Source organism: Vipera berus (genome assembly GCF_964194415.1).
Source record: "Vipera berus genome assembly, chromosome: 6".
Taxonomy (NCBI): domain Eukaryota; kingdom Metazoa; phylum Chordata; class Lepidosauria; order Squamata; family Viperidae; genus Vipera; species Vipera berus.
The window spans coordinates 8,428,480-8,453,155 of NC_138208.1; the positions used below are offsets into that span (position 1 = coordinate 8,428,480).

Below are 24,676 nucleotides of genomic sequence, written 5' to 3' on the forward strand. Positions count from 1 at the left end.
GGCACGGAGATCCGGAGACCTGCTGACGTTTGGGGAGGTTTGGGGAGGTGCGCGCGCACCTCCCCAAATCTCCCCAAACTTCGGCAGGTCTCCGGACGGCGGCGGCTTGGGAGAGGTGCGCGCGATCCTGGAAGCACCGAAGCCTCGGCCGCGCGCAAGTCCTCGGTAAGCTCCGGGCGGTCACTTGCTTCGCGTCTCCTGAGGGAAGGGGGGGCGACTGGAGCGGGCGTGTTTCCTCGCCTGCTGGGCGCCGCGATTTGCCCGGGGAACGCGCGGGCCCCGAATGGCAGCGTGGAACGAGGAAGCGGACAGCCAGGGCTTCCCCGAGAGCCGCGGCCACACAGGGTATTCCTGTGTATTCAGGCTTGCAAAATGGCGGATCGAGCCTCTGCTGGCGGCGGAGGCTTGCAGAACGGCGGATCGGCTTATACTCGAGTCACGAACTTTTTCCAGTTTTTGGGGGTGAAAATGGGGGTCTCGGCTTATACTCGAGTCGGCTTATACTCAAGTATATACGGTAATTAATCTTTCAACTCTGCATCACAGGCGATAATCACATGAGCAGCAGCAGCAGCAGCAGCGGCGGCGGCAAAGAGGGCACATTCAAAGAAACCATCACTTTAAAATGGTGTACCCCAAGAACAAATAGCGTTGGTAAATATTTATTATTCCTCTAAAGCAGGGGTGTCAAACTCAATTTCATTGAGGGCCGCATCAGCATTGCAGTTGCCCTCGGGGCCGGGTGGGTATGGCCAGGGTGGGCGTGGCCTACTGGGTGGGCGTGGCTAGAGTGCATATGGCCTACTGGGTGGGCATGGCCAGCTCTGCATTGTTCGCATCAAGGGTGCCTATGGGGGCCTGGGCAGGAGCGGGACACATCTGAGGGTCTCTGGCAGAAGGAGGGTCTCTGGGCCAGGGCCAAGGCAGTGGGGGCCGTTCCCTCACTGTTTCCAGGATGGCTTCACGGGCCGCATGAAACCACTTTGCGGGCCGGATCCGGCCCCCGGGCCTTGTGTTTGACATGTCTGCTCTAAAGCTTTTCACATGTGGCTTAATTCTAGAGATTTATCCTGTTTGTTCTTTTTTTCCACCACTAAATGATAGCAATGGGGGCACGGTCATGTTTTTAAACCAAGAACTTGCCTGGATGACACAAGCTCAAACTCTTTCTGTAAAGAATGTAACTCTTAACTGAGATGAGGTATACTTTAAGAATTGTAAACATTCTCCTTTTTCCTTTTTCTTTCCAGAACTGCATTATTGCACCGGAGCGTACAGAATATCCCCTGTGGATGTAAACAGCCGTCCTTCTTCTTGCCTAACCAACTTTCTTCTTAACGGTAAAACATTTGTCACTCAAACCCTCAAAGGAAAGAACGATTGCAGTTGACTGACTGTGGATTTGGGATTGAAGTAGGAGAAACACCATCTGAGACAAGGGTCAGATTCAGTGTCGGGTCAGATTTAGGAATCTGCTTCAGCTCTAAGAGGGCATCCACCCTTCTGGCAAAAATGGAGGAATTCTCCGGAGCGCCCAGTGGGAATGAGAAAGCTTCAGCTCCTGCCTTTGCTGACCCTGATTTTCCTTTCCTTTAAAGGATGTTGTTAGCCTTAATTTTTTTTTTTAGGTTGAGTAGACCGGATGGATCTGGGATGGAAAAACTTGTATTCTGTTATTCAGGCAAGATTCGCTTCCTAAGAGCCAGTCCAGTCTAGTGGTTTATGGGTCTGGACCATCTCAGGAGGGACCCAGATTCTTGTGGACCCCCAGCTGTGGAGACTTGGCATCCTCCTTCAACCCAATTTCACTTCAGAGATGTTTTTCAAGGGATAAATGGGAGGCGGGAGCATAGATGTGCTGGCTGAAACGTCTGAAAGATAGCCACGACACAACTTTTTAACGCGCTCTGTCTGTGTTAATTATGACAGTGGTTTTACTCACTGGTAGTTGAAACGTCTAATTAGACCAAACCAGCAAGTGGAAAGAAGAAGGAAACTAAGGCCATCCAGATAGATAGGATCAGAACCGGGATGAGATTCTGTCTCCCACGCTGTTCTGAACCAGCCCTCGTCTCGCAACCCCTAATTAAGAGAAGAGTCTGGAAAGCGTCCAAGGCTAAAAGGCTTCTGCCAAGATTTAATTACGCAGTTAACAAAAACACAAGAGCTTGTCTTCTCAAGCGGAAAAGTTGCTTTCAGCAACCAGCCCCTCCCCAAACACTTCTTTTATAGAGAGCTCAGGGCGTGGTCTCCCTGTGCCTCCTCCCGAGGAGTCCCATAGTCTTTCTTTGTTTGTCCCTGCTCGTCTGCCTCCTGCGTCGGGCGTCCTTGAACAGGGCCAGCTGTGGGTCATCATCCTCCGCACTCTCGGGCTCACACAGCTGAGAAGAGGTCCCCGGCTGAGGACTCTGCAAAGCCTCCAAATCATCATCAGCCGGTTCGTTTCCCTCCTCCCCCACATCTGAGTCCTCCGATACATCGGACCCGGCTGTCGGACCCACAGGCTGGCCCTGAGTCACAACACACGCAGTCGGTCCATGAACGGATGGAATGGCTTGGTTTCCCACAGTGGGAAAAATCTCTTATAACCTAGAAGCCTGCAAATGGATTGGTTTTTGATCTATTATTATTTATTCAGCACACAATGAGAGCATGACAGAAGAAAAGCGAACAGAGCCATTTTTGATCATAAACCAGAAGGATGATTAGGTATCGCATAGAACAGAGGTAGGCAATCTTGGCTCTTTTATGACTCGTGGACTTCAACTCCCAGAATTCATGAGCCGGCATGGCTTAGCCTGGAAACACTCCCTTCTCCCTCAGCAAGCCTGGCTTAGGAATTCTGGGAGTTGAAGTCCACGAGTCATAAAGCGGCCTAGGCCAGGGGTAGGCAACCTTGGCTCTTTTATGACTCGTGGACTTTTTAAAAAGTGGTGAGTATGGCAGCAATCAAGAATCTTTTTGTCTGCAAAGGAACAAGAAAATAGTCCATCGTTTTGTAAGGATTGTCAGGATATTTAATAATCTATACCAGGGGTAGGCAACCTTGGCTCTTTTATGACTCGTGGACTTCAACTCCCAGAATTCCCGAGCCAGCCTGGCTCAGCTTGGAAACCTCTCCCTTTCCCCTCAGTGTGGCTGGCTCAGGAATTCTGGGAGTCCACAAGTCATAAAAGAGCCAAGCTTGCCTACCCCTGGCCTAGAACATTATGCCCATTAATTAACAGAGCCTTCCCCCTCTCCACAGGTCGTTCTGTGTTGTTGGAACAACCTCGCAAGTCTGGCTCTAAAGTCATCAGTCACATGCTGAGCAGCCACGGAGGAGAAATTTTCCTGCACGTCTTAAGCAGTTCTCGGTCCATTCTGGAGGATCCCCCTTCAATAAGCGAAGGATGTGGGGGCAGAGTCACTGACTACAGGATCACCGTGAGTTTGGCTGAAATCGAAATCTAAAAACCCAAGTTAATTGTTAGGCTCTCCGCTTCAGTTCTAATAGGCATGGGCTTTAAAATAGGAGCAATCCTCGATCCACAGTGGTTTCGTTCGATGCGACTAGAACGTGTGAGTGTCCCAGCTTTTGAAAACGGCGTATGAGTGATTTTTTTTAAAAAAAAGTTGTAATTTCTTCTGCACCTTTGACCGTTCACGTGGAACAGTGTGGACATCTCTTTCAAACCAAATTAATGTAATATTTTAAAAAAAAGATGTGGGGACAGATATTATATTTTAGCTATCTCTTGGAAAGTCTGCTAATTTTGTTTTATTTTATTTTATTTTTCCTACGTAGGACTTTGGCGAATTTATGAGAGAAAATAGGCTTGCTCCTTTCCTAGAACCCAGGTACAAGAATGACGACAGTCTTGAGATTCCTTTGGAACGAGCCAAAGACCAGCTCGAGAAACACACCCGTTATTGGCCCATGATTATTTCACAGACCACCATCTTCAACATGCAGGCGGTAGGTAACCCTGGCCGCCTTGAGCTCCCCGCCATCAGTCATGTTTTACTTACTAATGTCCAGATCTCCCCGAAGGTGGTACTTTTCAAGTATATTGGGCAATTGAACATCCATGGGATGTGACTGCTTGATGGTTAAATTGTACAAGTGGGTCTTACAAAGTAATCTGTTTCTGCAAATCTCGTGTTCCTATAGATTTTTTTTATAGATTTTATTAGTTTTTATAGGATTAGGGATAAGGTGGGGTCGGGCTTTGGGTTAGGGTTGGAGTTGGGGGTTTTCCAAATAACATTTTCAATATTTAGCAAACAGCATAGTGTCTGGGTACATGTATTTAACTAACAATAATAGATATAGTTAATTATCATAAACAGTATGTTACTTAATCACTCGATAGCCTTCTTCTTACTAATATATATTCAAAATTACATATCACGTTCCTTTCTCTCTGACTCGTTTTTCTAGCCATTGATAGAAATTATCCGATGTTCGAAAGTACACTGAATCTTCTTTCTCTTTAATCTTTAAAGTCCTTTTTCCTGGCTGTTTTTGCACCTTGTCAGTCAGCATTAGAAACACTGAGTTGGGTATTTAAAGGGAGTACATTTTGATAACAGTCTTTGGGAGATTCCAGATGCAGTGCTCCTAGATATTGAAAAACCATTGCTGGCCTATTCCAAGATAAAAAAAAATGGCAGTTGGTTGTCCAGAGAATCTAACAGCTCTTTTGGTTTCTCCATTTTATTATGGTATATAAAACAATAAGACTAATGTCAATGAGCTGGCAGTATTGTCTGTATCTAGCTTTATCTGACCTGGTCCCCACGCTCAGCATTCATCCACCTCGTTGAAGCAGCCTTATTATTTCTTTGTTAATAAAGAATGTTTTCACCCAGCATTGAATCCGAGCAAGTAATTTTCAATTATTGTTACCCTTTCTCTGCCTTCCTATCAATATTTTGAAATTAGGGCCTGCTTGCTTGGCATTCTGTTTCCATACGTTTTTTTAAAAAAAATAACACCATTCAGCAAATGGAAATGCATATTGAATATTTAAAGACTGCTGACTTCCCCATTGACTTGGCTTGGGAAGCTGGTAGGAAAGGTTGCAAATTGTGATCTTTGATTATGGGATGCTAAAACCATTGGAAATCCGGGCCGGTTAACTAAGCATCTGGGTTGTAATCGTGCAAATTCAAATGAGTGATCATTGAACAAGCACTACATAAAGCAGGGGTCTTCAAGCTTGGCCCTTTTATGACTTGTGGTCTTCAACTCCCAGAATTCCTCAGCCAGACATGCTGGCTGAGGAATTCTGAGAGTTGAAGTCCACAAGTCATAAAAGGGCCAACTTTGAAGACCCCTGACATAAAGGCTTATTTGAAAGCATTGATTATGAAGCCAAGTTATGCCTTCCTTGTAAGACAAAGCTGTTAGTCTTTTGTAAGATTTGTGGGTTAAGTCTGTATCTGGATGTGATTAGCATGGACGCTCATCGAAATAATGAAACTTTCAGCAATACTAACAATTCACTTGACTGAAAAACCAGTCCAAGCGTCACCGTTTATATGCCTCTCAAGGAAGTTCACAAAGAATCTTTGTTTTCATTTTTTTTATTATTTTATTTTTTAAATCTTCTAGGTGGTGCCATTAGCCAGCGTCATTGTAAAAGAAGCACTGACAGATGAAGATGTGCTCACTTGTCAGAAAACAATTTACAGTCTAGTAGAAATGGAAAGGAAAAATGATCCGTTGCCGATATCAACCGTTGGGACAAGAGGGAAGGGCCCTAAAAGGCAAGTGTGTGTGTGTGTGTGTGTGTGTGTGTGTGTGTGTGTGTGTGTGTGTGTGTGTTTAAAGTTTGGATGCAAAGATTGACACACCGCTTCCAACCAGCATAATTTTGTTTTATTTAGCTATATTTTACTATGCTAAGAGCTAGGTAGGTAGCTCTTAGGTAGCTGCCTGCCATTAGTGCAGGTTCGCATCCCACCAGGCTCAAGGTTGACTCAGCCTTCCATCCTTCCGAGGTAGGTAAAATGAGGACCCAGATTGTTGGGGGCAATTAAGCTGACTTTGTAATAATGCTGCTTGGGAGGGGTGTGAAAGCCCTAATAAGCAGGCATATACATAGAGTGAAGGCTATTGCTAAGTTTGTAAGCCGCCCTGAGTCTTCGGAGAAGGGCGGGATATAAATGGAATTTAAAAAAAAAAAAGAAGCTGCCATAATATAATTTGCTTTGAGAAAGCATATAGTTTTCATGGAACTCCATTTTTCTAGAGAGTTGGGTCCATCTTGGAAGAGGCACTTTAAATACAGGTAGTCCTCGGCTTACAACAATTTGTTTAGTGACTGTACTAGTTGCAACAGTACTGAAGAAAGGGACTTACAGCCAGTTTTTCACACTTACAACCCAGGGTCACATGATCAAAATTCAGCCGCTTGGCAACTGACTCATATTTTATCGCAATCGCCTTGTCCCGGAGTCGTGTGATTTCCCCTTTCGTGACCTCCTTATGAGCAAAGTCAATGGGAAACCCAGATTCACTTAATAGCCGTGTTACTCATTTAACAACTGCAGCAATTCGCTTAACAACCGAGGCGAGAAAAGTCCTAAAAGGGGGCAAAGCTCACCCTTGTGTCACTTAGCAGCATAAATTTGGGCTCAGTTGTGGCCGTAAGTCGAGGGCTACCTGTGTGTCCAGAAAAATAAAGAGAGAAAGCAGAAGTAAAAGTAAAATTAGGAGGTATCAGCTCCGTGGTGCCTGTTGCTTACTTGGGTTCCTTCCTTTGTGTCCTCGTCCAGAGACGAGCAGTACAGGATTATGTGGAACGAACTGGAGACCCTTGTTCGGGCTCACATCGCCAACTCGGAGAAACATCAGCGGGTCCTGGAGTGTCTCCTGACGTGCAGAAGCAAACCTCCCGAAGAAGAGGAGCGCAAGAAACGGGGCAGGAAGAGAGAAGAAAAAGAGGACAAAGCAGAGAAAGCAGGGAAAGATTACGAATCGGAGAAATCCTGGCCGGAATCAGAAAGGTGAGCTTTCAAGGGTTGAGGGAATTGCGCGAAGGACACCAAGAGCTAGTTTGCCCTACCTTGGTCAGAAAACGGGGAATAAAAGACTTCCAGGAGACATTGGCCTCCGAAATCATTTTCAGGAACCAGCTTGTTTGCCGATAGGACGGGCAACACAACACCACCTTGAAGTCCGCTAGCTATGGGAGTCAATTCCTGCTGGCACCCTCCCTCAGTGCTGGCTTTGTTGCCTCCGTCATTTGTCTGAAGATAATATTTATTTTGGATTAACAATGGAATGCCTCTTAAAACACCAACTGATCGTGAGGTAAAATTCATTGCAAAGACGTCAGTTACATCCCCTAGATTTTTATCTCTTAATATCCAAGACGGGTTTTTCTAAATGCTTTCATCGTAGATACTTAAGGATTTCCTTAAGAGAATTTTGAGTCCTAAAATACACCGGCAAAAATGGGGTTCGGTTAATCCTGTGGAAATTGGGTGGCCTGCAGATAAGCCAGTTAATGAAAATTAAAACATAGGAAAATGTTTAGGGTTGTCTTATCTGAGGGTGTTGCATTTTGATTAAAAATCGCAAGGCTGGATTAACCCTGGATGGGCTTTTGTGTAAGTATCTATGGCAGGAGTAGGCAACCTTGGCTCGTTTATGACTCGTGGACTTCAACTCCCAGAATTCCTGAGCCAGCCACGCTGAGGGGGAAAGGGAGAGGTTTCCAAGCTGAGCCGTGCTGGCTCAGGAATTCTGGGAGTTGAAGTCCACAAGTCATAAAAGAGCCAAGGTTGCCTACCCCTGGCCTAGGCCTAGGCCGCTTTATGACTTGTGGACTTCAGCTCCCAGAATTCCTGAGCCAGCCATGCTGAGAGGAAAAAGAAAGATTTCCAAGCTGAGCCGTGCTGGCTCAGGAATTCTGGGAGTTGAAGTCCACTAGTCAAAAAAGAGCCAAGGTTGCCTACCCCTGATCTATGGTAACATGTCCATATATTTAGAATATTTTTAGGAATATAGAGTCCTAAATGCTTAATGTATAAATTACAAAACTCAGTTCTTCGTAGCTTTTAAAGGCTAACAGAGTAGCTTTATCCTCACTCAAGATCTACTAATACTGATCCCAGTTGTGTTTCTGAAGGAGCTTCAGCATTTTGGCCTCCACTGGCAACAAATGTTCGGAAAGGTTTTGTTTCCTGCCTATCCACCACCGCTTTTGTTTGGAATTTATCCATGGGGTTAGTTCTGATCTTGGCCCCCACTTGCACGTGGCCTCCGCTGTCTTGGTGAACAGCTTTGTAGTGTCAAGAACATTGGCATCCCAAGAAATGAGCTTTATGTGCTGGTGAACCCTTCCCAGATAGGGCAGCGTTTCTGCCGGGCTTCATCCTCCTCGCTTGAGTGTTTCCATATTTGCCTGAACTTTCTGCACATGTTCCTTGGACAGAGCGATTAGCAGGTTCTCCGCATTCTCCGAACGTTCGTGATTGATGACATGTTTGACACCCCCCCTCCCTCGGGCTCGTCTCCTACATCCTTATTCCTTAGCTGGTTTTGTGACGTGGATTTCTAGTTCCTCCTGGCAGTTTCATCTCTGCTGTGATTTGGGTCCAAAGCTGCAACGGAGACCATTGAGCGAGGTTGCCCCTTCAGTTGCCTTGTCATTGGGAGATGGATGCAGGAGGAACCATCCAAGGCCATCCGGTGTGGCTTCAAGGAAAGGCTGCATCATTATCCGCTTAGGTAGCCATCCTTGGAATTGAGAGGACTGAAAGGGCCAGGTTAAACAAGTGTGTAACTTACACACACCACAAGCATGCATCCTTGAGGTCGCCATTACCAAGCTGTTTTCTCTTTGTCTCTGAAGGTTAAAAGGTTTATTAGATCGCGAAAAAGAGGAACTTGCCGAAGCAGAAATCATTAAAGACTCTCCAGATTCCCCAGAGCCCCCCAATAAGAAGCCTCTTGTTGTAATGGAAGATTTGCCAGGGCCGGAAAAAAATAAAGGTACAGTCCAAATAATTGCAAGTTATCCAAAAAAAAAAAAAGCAAAGCGATGGCTTTATGGAGGGCATATTTTTTATTTATAGCAAAATATACATAATATACATGCTGGGTGAGCAGAATGTTGGTAAGAGCTGCAGCTAAGCCTCTGTTAAGAAAAACACTGCAGATCCATTCTGACAATTTAGATCCTGCCTGGATTTATGGAATGGGTCTTATTCCAGAAAAGTAAGTAGAATTAAATGTTGTTTGGTGTCAGTTCGTTACACCATGGCATTACAGGCTGCAATGGTCGTAACTGCAAAGAACGGTCATAACTCGCCTTGTAAGTCAAGGACTACCTGTATATACTAACATAGATTCTTCTGATTTATACCTTTTTGTTGTACAGAGGCAGTTTTGGTAGTAGATGTTTTATTTGCTCATTAATGCCCTGTCCTAGAAAATCTTTCTTCCATATGGGGAGGCGGCCTGGTGTGGAATAACTTAAGTCCACTCTGCCTTTCCCCCCCCCCATTATCACATTTTCTTAAACTCTGCAGTTGTCACTGTGTTACAGGTCAACAACCAGACTCTCCCTGTAGTTTTCACACACTGGTGACTGTCCAAAATTGTACTAAGGCTTTGCTTTGGATTTTCCCTGGTGCGAAAATAAAAAAAAAAATAATGTGAATTCTAGATCATTATTCTTAATAAATTGGAGGGGCGATTGTGGATTTTACTACAAAAAGTAAGGCAAATATCCATACAAACCCAGGAAAAGGCATTTTTCTTTGGAGTGCATGTATGAAAGTAAGATTTAAGAATGCAAATTAATAAGGGCACTTACCTTTTCTTCATTAATTTTTATTTTTTTAGGGCCGATATCCCTTCTGTCTCTTTGGAGCAACAGGATTAATGCAGCAAATTCTAGAAAACATCAAGAATTTATTGGCCGCTTAAATTCTGTCAACAATAAGGCTGAACTGTATCAACATCTTAAAGAGGAGAATGGGTTTGTATCTCAACATAGCTTGTTACAGGATGTGTGGTTATTTCTGGTTAGTAACCTATCTGAAAATGGGTTTTTCCCTTAAACCCATTAAACTATAATCTTAATAAATAATATGAAGGTAATTGAGCTTCCCTTCTCTTGGTTCAAAATGATGGCATTGAAATATTCTGATAGTGACATCACATGCACATATAGTTCGCCACTCAAAATAAGCATTCTGAATAAGGAGCAAAATGGTGACATTCTTATTTAGCCTTTGAAAAATTTCAAAGATTTAATTGGTGTAAATACGTTGTCTTGCAAAGGAAATTTTTATATGGACATTGGTTAACTGATAAAAAAAAATCTAGCGTATTAGTATACATTTTTCCTCAACTCAGCAGGAATTCCTAAGCTGAATTCTGCATTCTTCAACTTAAACGGTAGTTACAGCAAATATTGTAGTTCACTGTAGCCTATGTGCAACATTGAATATAGTTTCTCTTGCATTTGCAAGTCTTGCTGAAGATCAGCTTATTTCATCTTGCTTCAGAATCATTGAATTTTAGAAATGATAAGTTTATTTCATTAATCACTAGCACCTGACTAAAATAAGTGTTCAGTAAGTACCCAGCACAATTAACATTATGGGGAGCAAAGTTGATTGTTTTGCATTATTCTGTGCCAGGGCCAGCCACCTATTATACACAGGTAGTCCTCAACTTACAACAATTCATTTAGTGACCATTCATAGTTGCAACGGAACAGAAAAAAAATGACTTGCGAGCATTTTTCACCCTTATGACCGTTGCAGCATCCCCAGGGTCATGTGGTCAGAAATTGGATGCTTGGCAACTGACTCATACTTATGACGGTTGCAGTGTCCCAGGGTCACGTGCTCCCCTTTTCTGATCTTCTGACAAGCAAAGTCAATGGGGAAAAGTCATAAAATGGGACAGAATTCACTTAACAAATGTCTCGCTTAGCAACATTAATTTTGGGCTCAGTTATGGTCGTAAGTCGAGGACTACCTTTACTTCAGTTCAACAGGAATCTCCAAGCTGGCTTGTGTATTCTTCAGCTTTTATTCTACCATGCTTTCAACACATAATTTTTTAGGACTGCGTCTCTCCTTTTAAAGGAGAAAATAGAAATATTTCTGTCAGCCTCATTTTAGGAAATTTAGATAAATGACAAAGGAATTCATTAACTTTGTAACGTTGATTTGTTTTAGAATGGAAACCACAGAAAATGGAAAACCCAGCCGGCAGTGAATTCTGGGATATGGACCCTGATCTCTATCTAACTGTACAGTTCTCTACTTCGATTGCTTTTTTACATTTTTGTAATAATTTTAGCGCCTTTGTATGAAAGTGCAAAAATAAATATGCTATTTGTTCCAAACTGCGTTTGACTCTTTAACAACAAACAGAATTTCAATTATTATTCAGGTCTTTATGACTGAATAAAAATGACTTGCCTGTTTTGTTGTTGTTGTTGTTTTTTGTTGTTTTTTTTTTTAAGAAAAAGCACAATGCCCGCTACTTGAGTTTTTTCTTTGGTTTATGATATTGCTATATCCCCTTCATGGATTACTGCCTTGTCGTGGCGAAGGGGCTTGCGTAATTCAATGAAGCTATGAGCTATGCCGTGCAGGGCCACCCAAGACGGACAGGTCATAGCTGAGAGTTCTGACAAAACGTGATCCACTGGAGAAGGAAATGGCAAACCACTCCAGTATCTTTGCCATGAAAACCCTATGGACAGTACCAAAAGGCAAAACGATATGACGCTGGAAGATGAGCCCCTCAGGTCGGAAGGCGTCCAATATGCTACTGGGGAAGAGCAGAGGGCTAGTACTAGTAGCGCCAGAAAGAATGAAGCGACTGGGCCAAAGCCGAAAGGACGCTCAGCTGTGGATATGTCTGGTGGTGAAAGGAAAGTCCGATGCTGTAAAGATTTTTTCTCCATAGGAACCTGGAATGTAAGATCCATGAATCAAGGAAAGCTGGACGTGGTCAAACAAGAGATGACAAGACTGAACATCGACATCTTAGGTATCAGCGAACTAAAATGGACAGGAATGGGTGAATTTAATTCAGATGACCATCAGGTATACTACTGCGGGCAAGAATCCCTCAGAAGAAATGGAGTAGCCTTCATAGTCAATAAAAGAGTAGGAAAATCAATACTGGGATACAATCCTCAAAATGACAGAATGATCTCAGTTCGAATCCAAGGCAAACCATTCAATATCACAGTAGTCCAAGCCTATGCCCCAACCACCAGTGCTGAAGAGGATGAAATTGACCGGTTCTATGAAGCCCTACAGCACCTTATAGAAGTAACACCAAAAAATGATGTCCTTATCATCATGGGGGATTGGAATGCTAAAGTAGGAAGCCAAAAGATAACTGGAATAACAGGCAAGTTTGGCCTTGGAGTACAAAATGAAGCAGGGCACAGGCTGATAGAATTTTGTCAAGAGAATACGATGGTCATAGCAAACACTCTTTTCCAACAACCCAAGAGACGGCTCTACACATGGACATCACCAGACGGTCAACACAGAAATCAGATTGACTATATGCTCTGCAGCCAAAGATGGAGAAGCTCTATACAGTCGGTAAAAACAAGACCAGGAGCTGACTGTGGCTCAGACCATGAGCTTCTCCTTGCAAAGTTTAGGCTTAAACTGAAGAAAGTAGGGAAAAGCACTAGGCCACTCAGGTATGAATTAAATCATATCCCTGTTGAATATACAGTAGAGGTGACAAATAGATTTAAGGAATTAGATCTGATAGACAGAGTGCCTGAAGAACTATGGACAGAGGTTCGCGACATTGTACAACAGGTAGCAACCAAAACCATCCCAAAGAAAAAGAAATGCAAAAAAGCAAAATGGCTGTCTGAGGAAGCTTTGCAAATAGCTGAGGAAAGGAGGGAAGCGAAAGGCAAGGGAGAAAAACATAGATATGCCCAATTGAATGCAGAATTCCAGAGAATAGCTAGAAGAGATAAGAATGCCTTCTTAAATGAACAGTGCAAAGAAATAGAAGAAAACAATAGAATAGGGAGGACCAGAGATCTTTTCAAGAAAATTGGAGAGATGAAGGGAACGTTTCATGCAAAAATGGGCATGATAAAGGACCAAAATGGCAGGGACCTAACAGAGGCAGAAGAGATTAAGAAGAGGTGGCAAAATTACACAGAAGAACTATACAAGAATGAGCTTAACGTCCCAGATAATCACAATGAGGTGGTCACTGACCTCGAGCCAGACATCCTAGAATGTGAGGTGAAGTGGGCCTTAGAAAAGCTGAGCAACAACAAAGCTAGTGGAGGTGACAGTATTCCAGCTGAGCTATTCAAAATCTTAAAAGACAGTGCAGTAAAAGTGCTACACTCAATTTGCCAGCAAATTTGGAAAACTCAACAGTGGCCACAGGATTGGAAAAGATCAGTTTACATTCCAATTCCAAAGAAAGGCAGTGCCAAAAAATGTTCAAACTATCGCACCATTGCACTCATTTCTCATGCTAGTAAAGTCATGCTTAAAATCCTACAAGCTAGACTTCAGCAGTATGTGGATCGAGAACTACCAGAAGTACAGGCAGGATTTCGAAGAGGCAGAGGAACTAGAGATCAAATTGCCAACATACGCTGGATCATGGAGAAAGCTAGGGAGTTCCAGAAAAACATCTACTTCTGCTTCATTGACTATGCTAAAGCCTTTGATTGTGTGGATCATAACAAACTGTGGCAAGTTCTTAAAGAGATGGGAGTACCAGACCATCTTATTTGTCTCTTGAGAAACCTATATGCGGGTCAAGAAGCAACAGTGAGAACTGGACACGGAACCACTGATTGGTTCAAAATTGGGAAAGGAGTCCGGCAAGGCTGTATACTGTCGCCCTGCCTATTTAACTTATATGCAGAGCACATCATGAGAAAGGCAGGGCTAGATGAATCAAAAGTTGGAATTAAGATTGCCGGAAGAAATATCAACAACCTAAGATACGCAGATGATACCACTCTAATGGCAGAAAGTGAAGAAGAACTAAAGAGCCTCTTGTTGCGGGTGAAGAAGGAGAGTGCAAAACTTGGGTTGAAACTTAACATTAAGAAAACCAAGATCATGGCATCTGGCCCTCTCAATTCCTGGCAAATAGATGGGGAAGAAATGGAGGTAGTGACAGATTTTGTTTTCCTGGGCTCCAAGATCACTGCAGATGGGGACTGTAGCCAAGAAATTAAAAGACGCTTGCTCCTGGGGAGGAAAGCCATGGCAAATCTAGACAGCACACTAAAAAGCAGAGACATCACCCTGTCAACAAAAGTGCGTATAGTCAAGGCTATGGTCTTCCCAGTTGCAATGTATGGCAGTGAAAGTTGGACCATAAGAAAGGCTGAGCGCCAAAGAATTGAGGCCTTTGAACTATGGTGCTGGAGAAGACTCCTGCGAGTCCCTTGGACCGCAAGGCGATCAAACCGGTCAGTCCTAGAGGAGATCAATCCTGAGTGCTCTTTAGAAGGCCAGATCCTGAAGCTAAAACTCAAATACTTTGGCCACCTAATGAGAAGGAAGGACTCACTGGAGAAGAGCCTAATGCTGGGAAAGATCGAGGGCAATAGAAGAAGGGGACGACAGAGAATGAGGTGGCTGGATGGAGTCACTGAAGCAGTAGGCGTGAGCTTAAATGGACTCCAGAAGATGGTAGAAGACAGGAAGGCCTGGAGGAATGTTGTCCATAGGGTCGCGATGGGTCGGACACGACTTCGCAGCTAACAACAACAAAATTGCTATATACTTGAAAGTCCATGCTTTTTGTGAAACACTGTTAACACCATCCACGCTGTCTGGGGAATTCTGGGAGTTTTAAGCTCACACATCTTAAATGTTGCTAAGATTGATAAATGCTTCTTTAGACTAATTCCATAGAAACCCACTTAAACTCACACTATTTTTTGAACTGGCTAGTTCTTATGTTACAGTGTGTTACAGCAAGCCCTTCATGGTCACACTTAAGATGGAGTTAATAGTAGAGGGCTAATTTTAAGTCTTTTGACTTCGAAGGAAGAACTATATATAATTCTGTATATCCAAATGTATAATTGTTCATATGTGGACAAGTTTCGCCAAAAAAATCAGTTCATTTTTTTTTATGCCTAGAAGGTTTAAAAAGAAGAAATGAATTTTGGATTTCAGATGGACTTTTACATAGACTCCCTTTGGATAACGAGATAGAGCAGCATATATATTTAATAAATAAATAAAAATAGACTTGCACTGGAGCAAGCGAGTAGGGCTGTGGTGGTGAACCTATGGCACGGGTGCCACAGGTGGCACGCAGAGCCCTCTCTGTGGGCACGCGCGCCGTCGCCCCAGTCCCAGGCCTTCAGCTGGGTTTTATAAATCCTTTTCGCTTTAGGCCTCCACCACTGTGTGTGGGGGGAAAAAAGGGTTCAATCAATTTCAACTTCTCATGGGGAAAAAAAATCTTGCAAAGTTGGAATTGATTGATTGAACTTTTTAGTCCCACCTAGTTTGCCGTTACCACCACAGCCACGCCCACCCAATGGGCCACGCCCACCCGGCACCCGATGATACATAAGTGGGTTTTGGGTTGCAGTTTGCGCACTCGGTCTCTAAAAGGTTTGCCATCACTGGAGTAGGATCATACCGGATCCCTATCAGTTCTTCCGTACAATGGCGGAAGTCTGTATTTTGGAGGTGATGGCAGCCTTGAGATAACCAGACCTTGGTTTGGTCTGAAGGGAGGCTGTTGAGAAACCATTGGCACAGCTAACGGTAACCGAGCTGATGGCGGAACATCTCGTTCCCCTAGAGGAGATCTACGAGAACTCAGCAGGTCCATCTCGAAATCGACGTTGCCACAGGAAGGCGGACCCTGTGGTTGAAATGTTTTCTTGTGATATTTCTGATAATGAACAACTATGAGGAACGCTAGCGTTGTGGAACATATCGCAATTAGCAAGGCAGAGAACATGTTCGTCATCCAACAATTGCCGCCTTTAAATGCCGCCACCGTCCTGTTGAACGCGGCAGAATCATTGGTTGGCTTTGTCGTAGATAAGCAGATCCCAGCATACGTCACCTTTTCGATGCGTTCAATTTTGAATTCTGGCAACATGGCCTCAGCCAAATCTGGATTGACGTGCTCCCCAGGTCTTCCTAGCTTCCTTAGCACATCCTGGATTTCGTCTCTTGGGCATTGTTCAGTCTCTACGCAAAGCTGCTTATTGTACCACGTAAACACGGTGGACCCAGTTCTGAGATGAAGTAGAACCATGTCCCCGGGACTCTCTGCAAACAAATATTTGGAAAGTTTCTTTAAAAAGAAGTTCATTCTTCTTCTGTTTTTCAGGAAGGAGTGGTAGCTATTTGTTGTTACTACTGTATAAATATGGCAAGGGACAGCAGTTGGTCTGAATATTTCTACGGTGAATTTATCTTCGACCTTCAGTCCTCCCGAATCTATGGCAAAGAGTGAAAACTCCTGAGGGGAATACTGGAAATCGGCATCAAGCAGATAACCGTGCATATTTTGATCCCGTGCATTAAATTGTAGCCAGCTTTCCAGATCTGTCAGTGGGCCGTTGATGGGTTTCATTCCGAGGGTCAGCTGTGTTGAATTCCCATCTTCTTGATCCTGAAAGGTCTCTGGTGGTATGGAAAACGAGAACCTGTGTCCGACTGTTGCTGCGATACACTTAATGGCATTAATGATCCTGGGAGGTGTGTTTGGCTGACCTGAATGAAAATGAAATTGCAAATGTAAAAGTTTGAATAACCTGGCCCTGAAAAGACAAAAGGAGTGACTATGGTTGCGCAACACACTTCCCAGTTCCCATTTGCACTGCGCAACTTAACAATCGTTGGTTTAGTGACTGTTCAAAGTTACAATGATATTGAAAAAAGTGACTTATAACCATGTACCACCCTTACAACCGACGCAGCATCCCTGTGCTCATGTGATCATAATTCAGGCGCTTGGCAACTGGTTCATATTTATGACCTTTGCCCTGTCCCGGGGTCATGACATCCCATTTTGCCACCTTCTGACAAGCAAAAGTTGATGGGAAAGCCGGATTCATTTAACCGCCATGTTACTGACTTCATAACTGCAGTGATTCGCTTAACAGCTGTGGCAAGAAAAGTTGTAAATTGGGGTGAAACTCCGTTAACAACCATCTTGCTTAACCTCATAAATTTGGGGTTCAGCCGTGGTCATAAATCGGGGGCTACTTGTACTGACGAACGCGTGTGATTTACCTTCTATTTTGTGGCTCATGGCGGTATGAAGTCCGATCTCTGTGGATATTCCTTTGTTGTTGAAAACAACGGCTGGTTCTTTCAATTTTGAGGCAATATCCCCTGTAATTTGGACATTAATTTTGGTTCCAAATGAGCTTTTCAAACTTAAATCATTTATATCCAGTTGTAAGGCCTCAGGATCTACCATGGAGCTTCTATCTAAATTGTTCATGGAGTCACATTGATTTGTAGAAAAATAAAAACTGGAGGTATTAAGTTCTAGAGGGTGAGTAATCAGTGAAGATCTGTAAGAGAGCAACTCCAGTGCCTGACTTTTTCTGTGAGACATTTCTGTTTGACTAAGGAATCCACTGCTTAAGATAACAGCACTGGGTGTTGTAATATAAAATAGAGATGTTCCTTCTTCCCACAGGGAAGTGTCCATTTCAGTTTCCGTAAATACCAAGACACTGTTTCCTGTAGTAACAAATCTGTAGGTTAATGAAATAGTTGTAAAAGATTCATGGGTGTTCGTTCTGTCTGAGCTAACTTGTCTTCTGTCAGGCAATTTTTCCATTGGCAATATATTACCAAGTCCAAATAATAATGTCAATTCCATTGGAACCGATGAGGAGAAAGAAGGAAAAACTACGGGGTTGCTAATAGTTTTAGACAGGAAACTAAATGTTAGTAGAGTTTTACTGGATAAAAAAGTGCTGTTATTTAACGTATCTGTCAAATGTTTTGATGAAGCTGGAGCTTTGTGGTAATACAACTGAGTTGGTGGGCATGCATTGGACGGAGAACCAGGTTTGGGGTAAAAATCACCATTTGTAATGATGGCATCAAATATTGATGGGATGTTGGTCAAGATGGAGCTTTTGGTCCATTTGAAAACTTCCGTCTGCTTTACCAGTGCTAATGTCATAGAAGTCTCTGAGGCAGAAGTGTAGACATTAAGTAGTTTTTGATTCTGATAGCTGTCATGTAACAAGAGCAAAGATACTTCAACACTAGATGATGATGATGGTGATGACCTTAAATATGCTAATGTCGACATGGAAGGCAGAGAAAGTTTGATTATAGAAATGATCTCTCCATATTTAAATCCAGATGCTGTTCGATGCATGAATGGGCTATGATCATTTAGATTTCTTATTTCTCCTGAGAAGGGTTTTGAAGACAGAACTTCTGCTGAAATGTCCATGAGGTGGTGAACAGGGTGTGAGAAATGATTTTTGGTCAAGGGCATCAACAAGCCCAAATAATCATTATCCTTTAGCTCAGATTGTTGAGTTGTGGGGAGACGCTCTTGTGTTGAAGTATCTAGCGATGCTTCATACAGGACATGCTCTGATATTGGTGGGGTTTCAAAAGTCACTTTATCCTCAAATTCTGCAGAGCTTAGCATCAACGAAGGTGAAAGTTCAAAAGAGAGAGAGTGAAAGATGGTAGACGCTGCTGATTTAGTCTGAATGGTCTCCACATCTATAGTGATGATTACAGGCTGAGTGCTGATCTCCACGTAAGGATGGATAACTGAGATAGTGGCCTTGTCGCCAAGCGATGCACTCGCTTCAGACTTTACAACGGAATGTGTCTCTTGCATAGCAGCTATTAAAGCTGTGAGGTTCTGAGTTTTGATGGGTCTCCGTGTAGGTTTTGGGGTGGCCATTTTCCCATTTTGCCATTTGTTGGGATTTCTTTTTTCATAACCTTGTTTAAGGACTCTCCAGCCAGCAATTTCGTAGCCTAGGAGCTGCGAGAGATTGTTTGACTCAACGTTGTGGCTCAGAACTTGGACCAATTCAGACAGCATAGCAAACACCCCAAACCCAACTGGCCAACAGAGTCCTACATAATGGCCTTTCGTAGAGTTGATGTCTCTGATATCTTCAGCCAACGTGGTTAGATTCTGAAAATATTTATTTAGTGAGTCTTCGACTGGCATAAGTGCGAGTGAGGAAGGATCCAGATGGAGATACTCTGCCATGGTACAAATCAGAGTTAGTTGTTCTTTAATTGCCAGAGTGTGGTTTGTTTGAAGTACGATCTCGGCGAAGGTGATGGAGGCGTGTTTGGCGTACCATCCTCCCGAACAAATACTGAAAGCCCCAAAGCAAATACTGTTAAAAGACTGACATCTTTTAAAATTTGGCATTATAATGTAACATTTTCCAGAACTACTCAACAGTATACTGTATATTGATCAGTGGTGGGATTCAAATATGTGAACAACCGGTTCTCTGCGTGGATGCCGCTTCCGGAAGTCCATTCTGGGCCTGGGCAACAAAAAAATTAGCTACTGGTTTTGCCAAAGTGGTGTGAACCGGCTGAATCCCACGACTGATATTAATATATATATTGAGTATTTATGTTTATGATTGCAGTCATAAAGTTAGTATATATTTCTCACAAACATATCGATGAACAAGTTAGCTTCTAAGGTATTATTTTAAAAGTGACTCTTAGGTTAGGTCAGGGTTAGGCAACCTTGGCTCTTTTATGACTCGTGGACTTCCACTCCCAGAATTCCTGAGCCAGCCACGCTGAGGGGAAAGGCAGAGGTTTCCAAGCTGAGCCATGCTGGCTCAGGAATTCTGGGAGTTGAAGTCCACGAGTCATAAAAGAGCCAATTTTGCCTACCCCTGGCCTAGGCCTAGGCCGCTTTATGACTTGTGGACTTCAACTCCCAGAATTCCTGAGCCAGCACGGCTCAGCTTGGAAACCTCTCCATTTCTCCTCAGCGTGGCTGGCTCAGGAATTCTGGCAGTTGAAGTCCACGAGTCATAAAAGAGCCAAGGTTGCCTACCCCTGGTATAGATTATTAAATATCCTGACAATCCTAAATATTCTAAATATATGGACATGTTACCATAGATCAGGGGTAGGCAACCTTGGCTCTTTTTTGACTCGTTGACTTCAACTCCCAGAATTCCTGAGCCAGCACGGCTCAGCTTGGAAACCTCTCTCTTTCCTCTCAGCATGGCTGGCTCAGGAATTCTGGGAGTTGAAGTCCACAAATCATAAAAGAGCCAAGGTTGCCTACCCCTGGGTTAGGTGAAAAAACAACTATTGGGCTTGGTTGAAAATTGCATTAAAACATTTCTTTTAAAATGAATAGTGCACGACTATTGTGGAGTATTTACACTTTATTTGATAATTTGTTCTTCATCACTTAGCTTCTGCTAATTTAAAGCCTACTGGCCTGCTTTTTTTAAAAAAAATATTGGCTCTAGTCTGTCTAGGAATCACTGCAGGATCGAAGGTTCCCATAAAATATAGGAAGATGCATGAGTTTTAAGTTCTACACAGGCAGTCCTCGACTTACGACCACAACTGAGCTTAAAATTTCTGTTCCCTAGCACGACATTGGTTAAGTGAATTTTGCCCCATTTTATGACCTTCCTTGCCACAGTTGTTAAGTGAATCACTGCAGTTGTTAAGTTAGCAACCCGCCTGCTAAGTGAATCTGGCTTCCCCCATTGACTTTGCTGGTCAGAAGGTCACAAAAGGAGATCAGAGGACCCTGGGACACTGCAACCGTCATAAATACGAGTCAGTTGCCAAGCATCTGAATTTTGATCATGTGAACATGGGGATGTTGCAAGAGTCGTAAGTGTGAGAAATGGTCATAACTCACTTTTTTGAGTGCCCAGATTGTTGGGGGCAATTAAGCTGACTTTGTAATAATGCCACTTGGGGTGTGTGTGAAAGCCCTAATAAGCAGGCATATACATAGAATGAAGGCTACTGCTAAGCTTGTAAGCTGCCCTGAGTCTTCGGAGAAGGGCGGGATATAAATGGAATTAAAATAAAATAAAATGAAACTTTGAACGCTCCCTAAATGAGCTGTTGTAATTCAAGGACGACTAGTATAGAAGCAGAACTTTTCAAAGTTCTTATGAAGAGAAGACAGAAGCTCAGATACAGAAAATAATCCGATTATGGAGGTTTTTCTAGCCATTAATGGATCAGGTTTGGATCTATTTAAGTCACTTTGGACAAAAGAGTAGGAAAACTCCTATTAAACTCTCTCTCTTTCTTTTAATGTTTTATTGATTTTCTAATTTTATATTTTATATTTATAAGTATTTGAAAAGTATCTTTAGTGCACGTCTCAAGCTGCTACATTAAATTTTTCCTCTCTTTTCCCCTTAGTATTTACTGTCTCCTGTTTAAACTAATGCAATTCTTATTAAATCAATTAGATAAAAAATGACATTCTTACATTCATCTATAATTTTTGGCTTATACACATCCTTATTATTTTAACATTCCGTCTTTATAGACAATCAATGTCCGAATTAATTTCCCCTAGTTTTTTTAATTCCCCATTCATATTTAACGTTTAATATTTCTAGTTCCCAAGTTTTAAGTAACCACAGTTCCCATTGTCGCAATACGTCACAAAGTCTAATATTCAGAATACATATCCTATCTATTTGAATATATTCTATTTCTCACCATCGTACATCAACTAATTAATAATACGACATAGCATTCTTATTTGAATGTTTGAATTTGAAAAGTCCTGTTAATCTCTGTTTCTGCCCTGGCCTTCATCCCAAAAAGAATGTTGTGGCCAGGTGGGAACTTCAGAGAACAGTCGGGTCATCTGAGATTGAATGCAACTCAATCCCATCAATAGGTCTCTGCTTCTGAAATGGAAGGAGCCAGAAGCCCCGATTGTCTTCTAAAGTTTTAAATCCGTGTCATAAGTATTTGAAAATACACCCATATAAAGATGGTCAAAACCTCTTGTTCCTACGTGTCAATGCAACTTACATGTTCTTCGCATGGACGCAAATGCGATCTTGACCACAGCGTGTAAAATCTGCCTTTGTGGTTGGGATTTTGCATGCCTCACCATACGCCACGACACGTACACGAAATCCTCCATTCTTCTCCATCAGCGGCATCCCTTGGCGTGCATTTGTGGAAATACTACATTCTAGCCGTTTCGACAAAGTTGAGTCATTCGCCAGAGTAATCTAAACAACAATAATCATGTGCAACGTATTAAGGTGCAATGAAGCTATTGCTAAAAATATGCCATTGGAAATTAATAATAATAATAATAATAATAATAATAATAATAAAAAAATAAAAAAAATAAAAAAAATAAAAAAAAGTTGGAAGGGACCTTGGAGGTCATCTAGTCCAACCCCCTGCTCAGGCAGGAAACCCTAGACCATTATAGACAAATGGCTGTCCAGTATCTTCTTAAAAACTTCCAGTGTTGGAGCATTCCCCGCTTCTGGAGGCAGGTTGTTCCACTGGTTAATTGTTCTCACTGTCAGGAAGTTTCTCCTTAGTTCCAGGTTGCTTCTCTCTTTGGTTAGTTTCCATCCATTGTTTCTTGTCCTACCTTCAGGTGCTTTGGAGAATAGCTTGACTCCCTCTTCTTTGGGGCAGCCCCTGAGATATTGGAAGACTGGTATCATGTCACCCCTAGTTCTTCTCTTCATTAAACTAGACATATATCTGAAATTCTTTAATTTATCTAATTGTTTATTTCTTACATGTCGATGATCGGTATGGTTAAAAGGAGAAATAAGAAAATGTTGCCTAATTACTTGATGGAGCTCCCTCGTTAAGGAAATGCAACTCTTAGCAAGAATTAAGGAAATGAATTGGGATAGATGCAAACCACTATTTTTTTGTTCCAGGGAAATAAAATGACACCCCCCCCCACTTAGCCTCCTGGGACATTTATATACTGATTGGGTCCCTGGCATACAAAGATGAATTGATGCATTTACAACTCTTTGCAACGTCCCGTGGTCACGTGATTAGCATTTGCGACATTCCCCAGCCGGCTTCTTACAAGCGAAACGAATGGAAGAAGTTGGATTCACCTAACAACCACGTGATTCATTTAACAACTGCGGTGATTCGCTTAACGACCGTTGCAAAAAAAAAAGCTCACTAAACTGAGCACGACTCACTTAAGAACTGGCTTGCTTAGCCATGGAAATTCTGCTTCCTTGGAAATCTCTTCCGGACTTAGCTTGAAGTGGGGAAAAAAATGAAACTTTGATTTTTTGGGGTTTTGCTGTTCAAATAGGCTTGCTGCTATAGAAATGGCTAGTATGCAGGTAGTCCTCGACTTACGACCACAACTGAGCCCAACATTTATGTTGTTAAGTGAGACATTTGTGAAGGGGGTTTGGCTCCATTTCGTGAGCTTTCTCGCCACGGTTGTTAAGTGGAATCACTGCAGTTGATAAGTTGGTAACCCGGTCGTTAAGCGAATCTGGCTTCCCCATTTGACTTTGCTTGTCAGAAGCTTGCAAAAGGGCATCATGTGACCCCGGGACACTGCGACCGTCATAACTATGAACCAGTTGCGAAGCATCTGAATTTTGATCACGTGACCAAGGGGATGCTGGAAAGGTGGTAGCTGTGAAAAATGGTCACTTTTTCCCAGAGCCGTTGTAACTTTGAACGGTCACTAAACGGGCTGTTGCAAGAGAAGGACAACCTGTATATTGTTATGCAAAAGTAAAAAAAAAGTTGAGGCTGTATGTTATTACCCTTTTTCTTTTCCTTTTTAACCCTACACTTTTCCCTCCTTCCCCTTTTTCCTCCCCTATTTTCCCATTATTTTATATCTATTTTATACCGATTTGCACAGGAAATTCTGGGTCCTGTTTTGGTTGTAAGTCGAGGACTGCCTATGGTTCAAAGTCATTCAGCAAACTTCAGAGCTAGCAAATGTGATGAGTCAAGTCCCAGTTCTAACTCAAACAGCATATCCCCCCTACCAGTATATATTTAATTGGAAAGATCAGCTGCTCTTAACTATTGTGTTGACCTGAAGGAGTGGCAAATACTTCAGATGTTTTTAAAGCAGTAGATCTGCTCTATGCCTCACTAAACACAGTCAGGCTTATTTCCAACTCAATAAAACATTAGATTTGCTGTTGAACGGTAGAACACATATGAAAATAATGGTGTTTATATGCCAGTAAAAAATGCTGATGGCCTCAGCAGAGATACCATTCTGAGTTCTTAAGTGATCCTATCAGTGAGATGTTGTAATAGACTGACAGATAGCCAGCAAGTTTACTAAAAATAATAGAATAGAATAGAATAGAATAGAATAGAATAGAATAGAATAGAATAGAATAGAATAGAATAGAATAGAATAGAATAGAAATACAGAATAGTATAGTATAGAATAGAACAGAACAATAGAACAGAACAGAACAATAGAATAGAATAGAATAGAATAGAATAGAATAGAATAGAATAGAATAGAATAGAACAGAACAGAACAGAACAGAACAGAAAAGAAAAGAATAGATATTGGAATATAGAATAAAACAGAACAACAATAGAATAGAATAGAATAGAATAGAATAGAATAGAATAGAATAGAATGGAATGGAATGGAATGGAATGGAATGGAATGGAATGGAATAGGTTAGGT

The 24,676-nt window shown here is 42.4% G+C and overlaps 1 protein-coding gene across 3 annotated transcripts in view; it reads left to right on the plus strand.

The window, feature by feature from the left end:
* INTS13 (integrator complex subunit 13) overlaps nt 1–11,363 on the plus strand; it is a 37,432-nt gene extending 26,069 nt beyond the window's left edge. For all 3 annotated transcript variants that reach the window (XM_081330823.1, XM_081330824.1, XM_081330825.1), the window contains exons 9-17: nt 547–654; nt 1,251–1,340; nt 3,248–3,426; nt 3,788–3,958; nt 5,600–5,754; nt 6,766–6,996; nt 8,850–8,989; nt 9,845–9,980; nt 11,194–11,363. In XM_081330823.1, the coding sequence (XP_081186949.1) occupies nt 547–654; nt 1,251–1,340; nt 3,248–3,426; nt 3,788–3,958; nt 5,600–5,754; nt 6,766–6,996; nt 8,850–8,989; nt 9,845–9,980; nt 11,194–11,233 (1,250 nt within the window). In that variant the 3' untranslated portion in view covers nt 11,234–11,363. The remainder of the gene's footprint in view (nt 1–546; nt 655–1,250; nt 1,341–3,247; nt 3,427–3,787; nt 3,959–5,599; nt 5,755–6,765; nt 6,997–8,849; nt 8,990–9,844; nt 9,981–11,193) is intronic.
* Nucleotides 11,364–24,676: the final 13,313 nt, after the last annotated feature.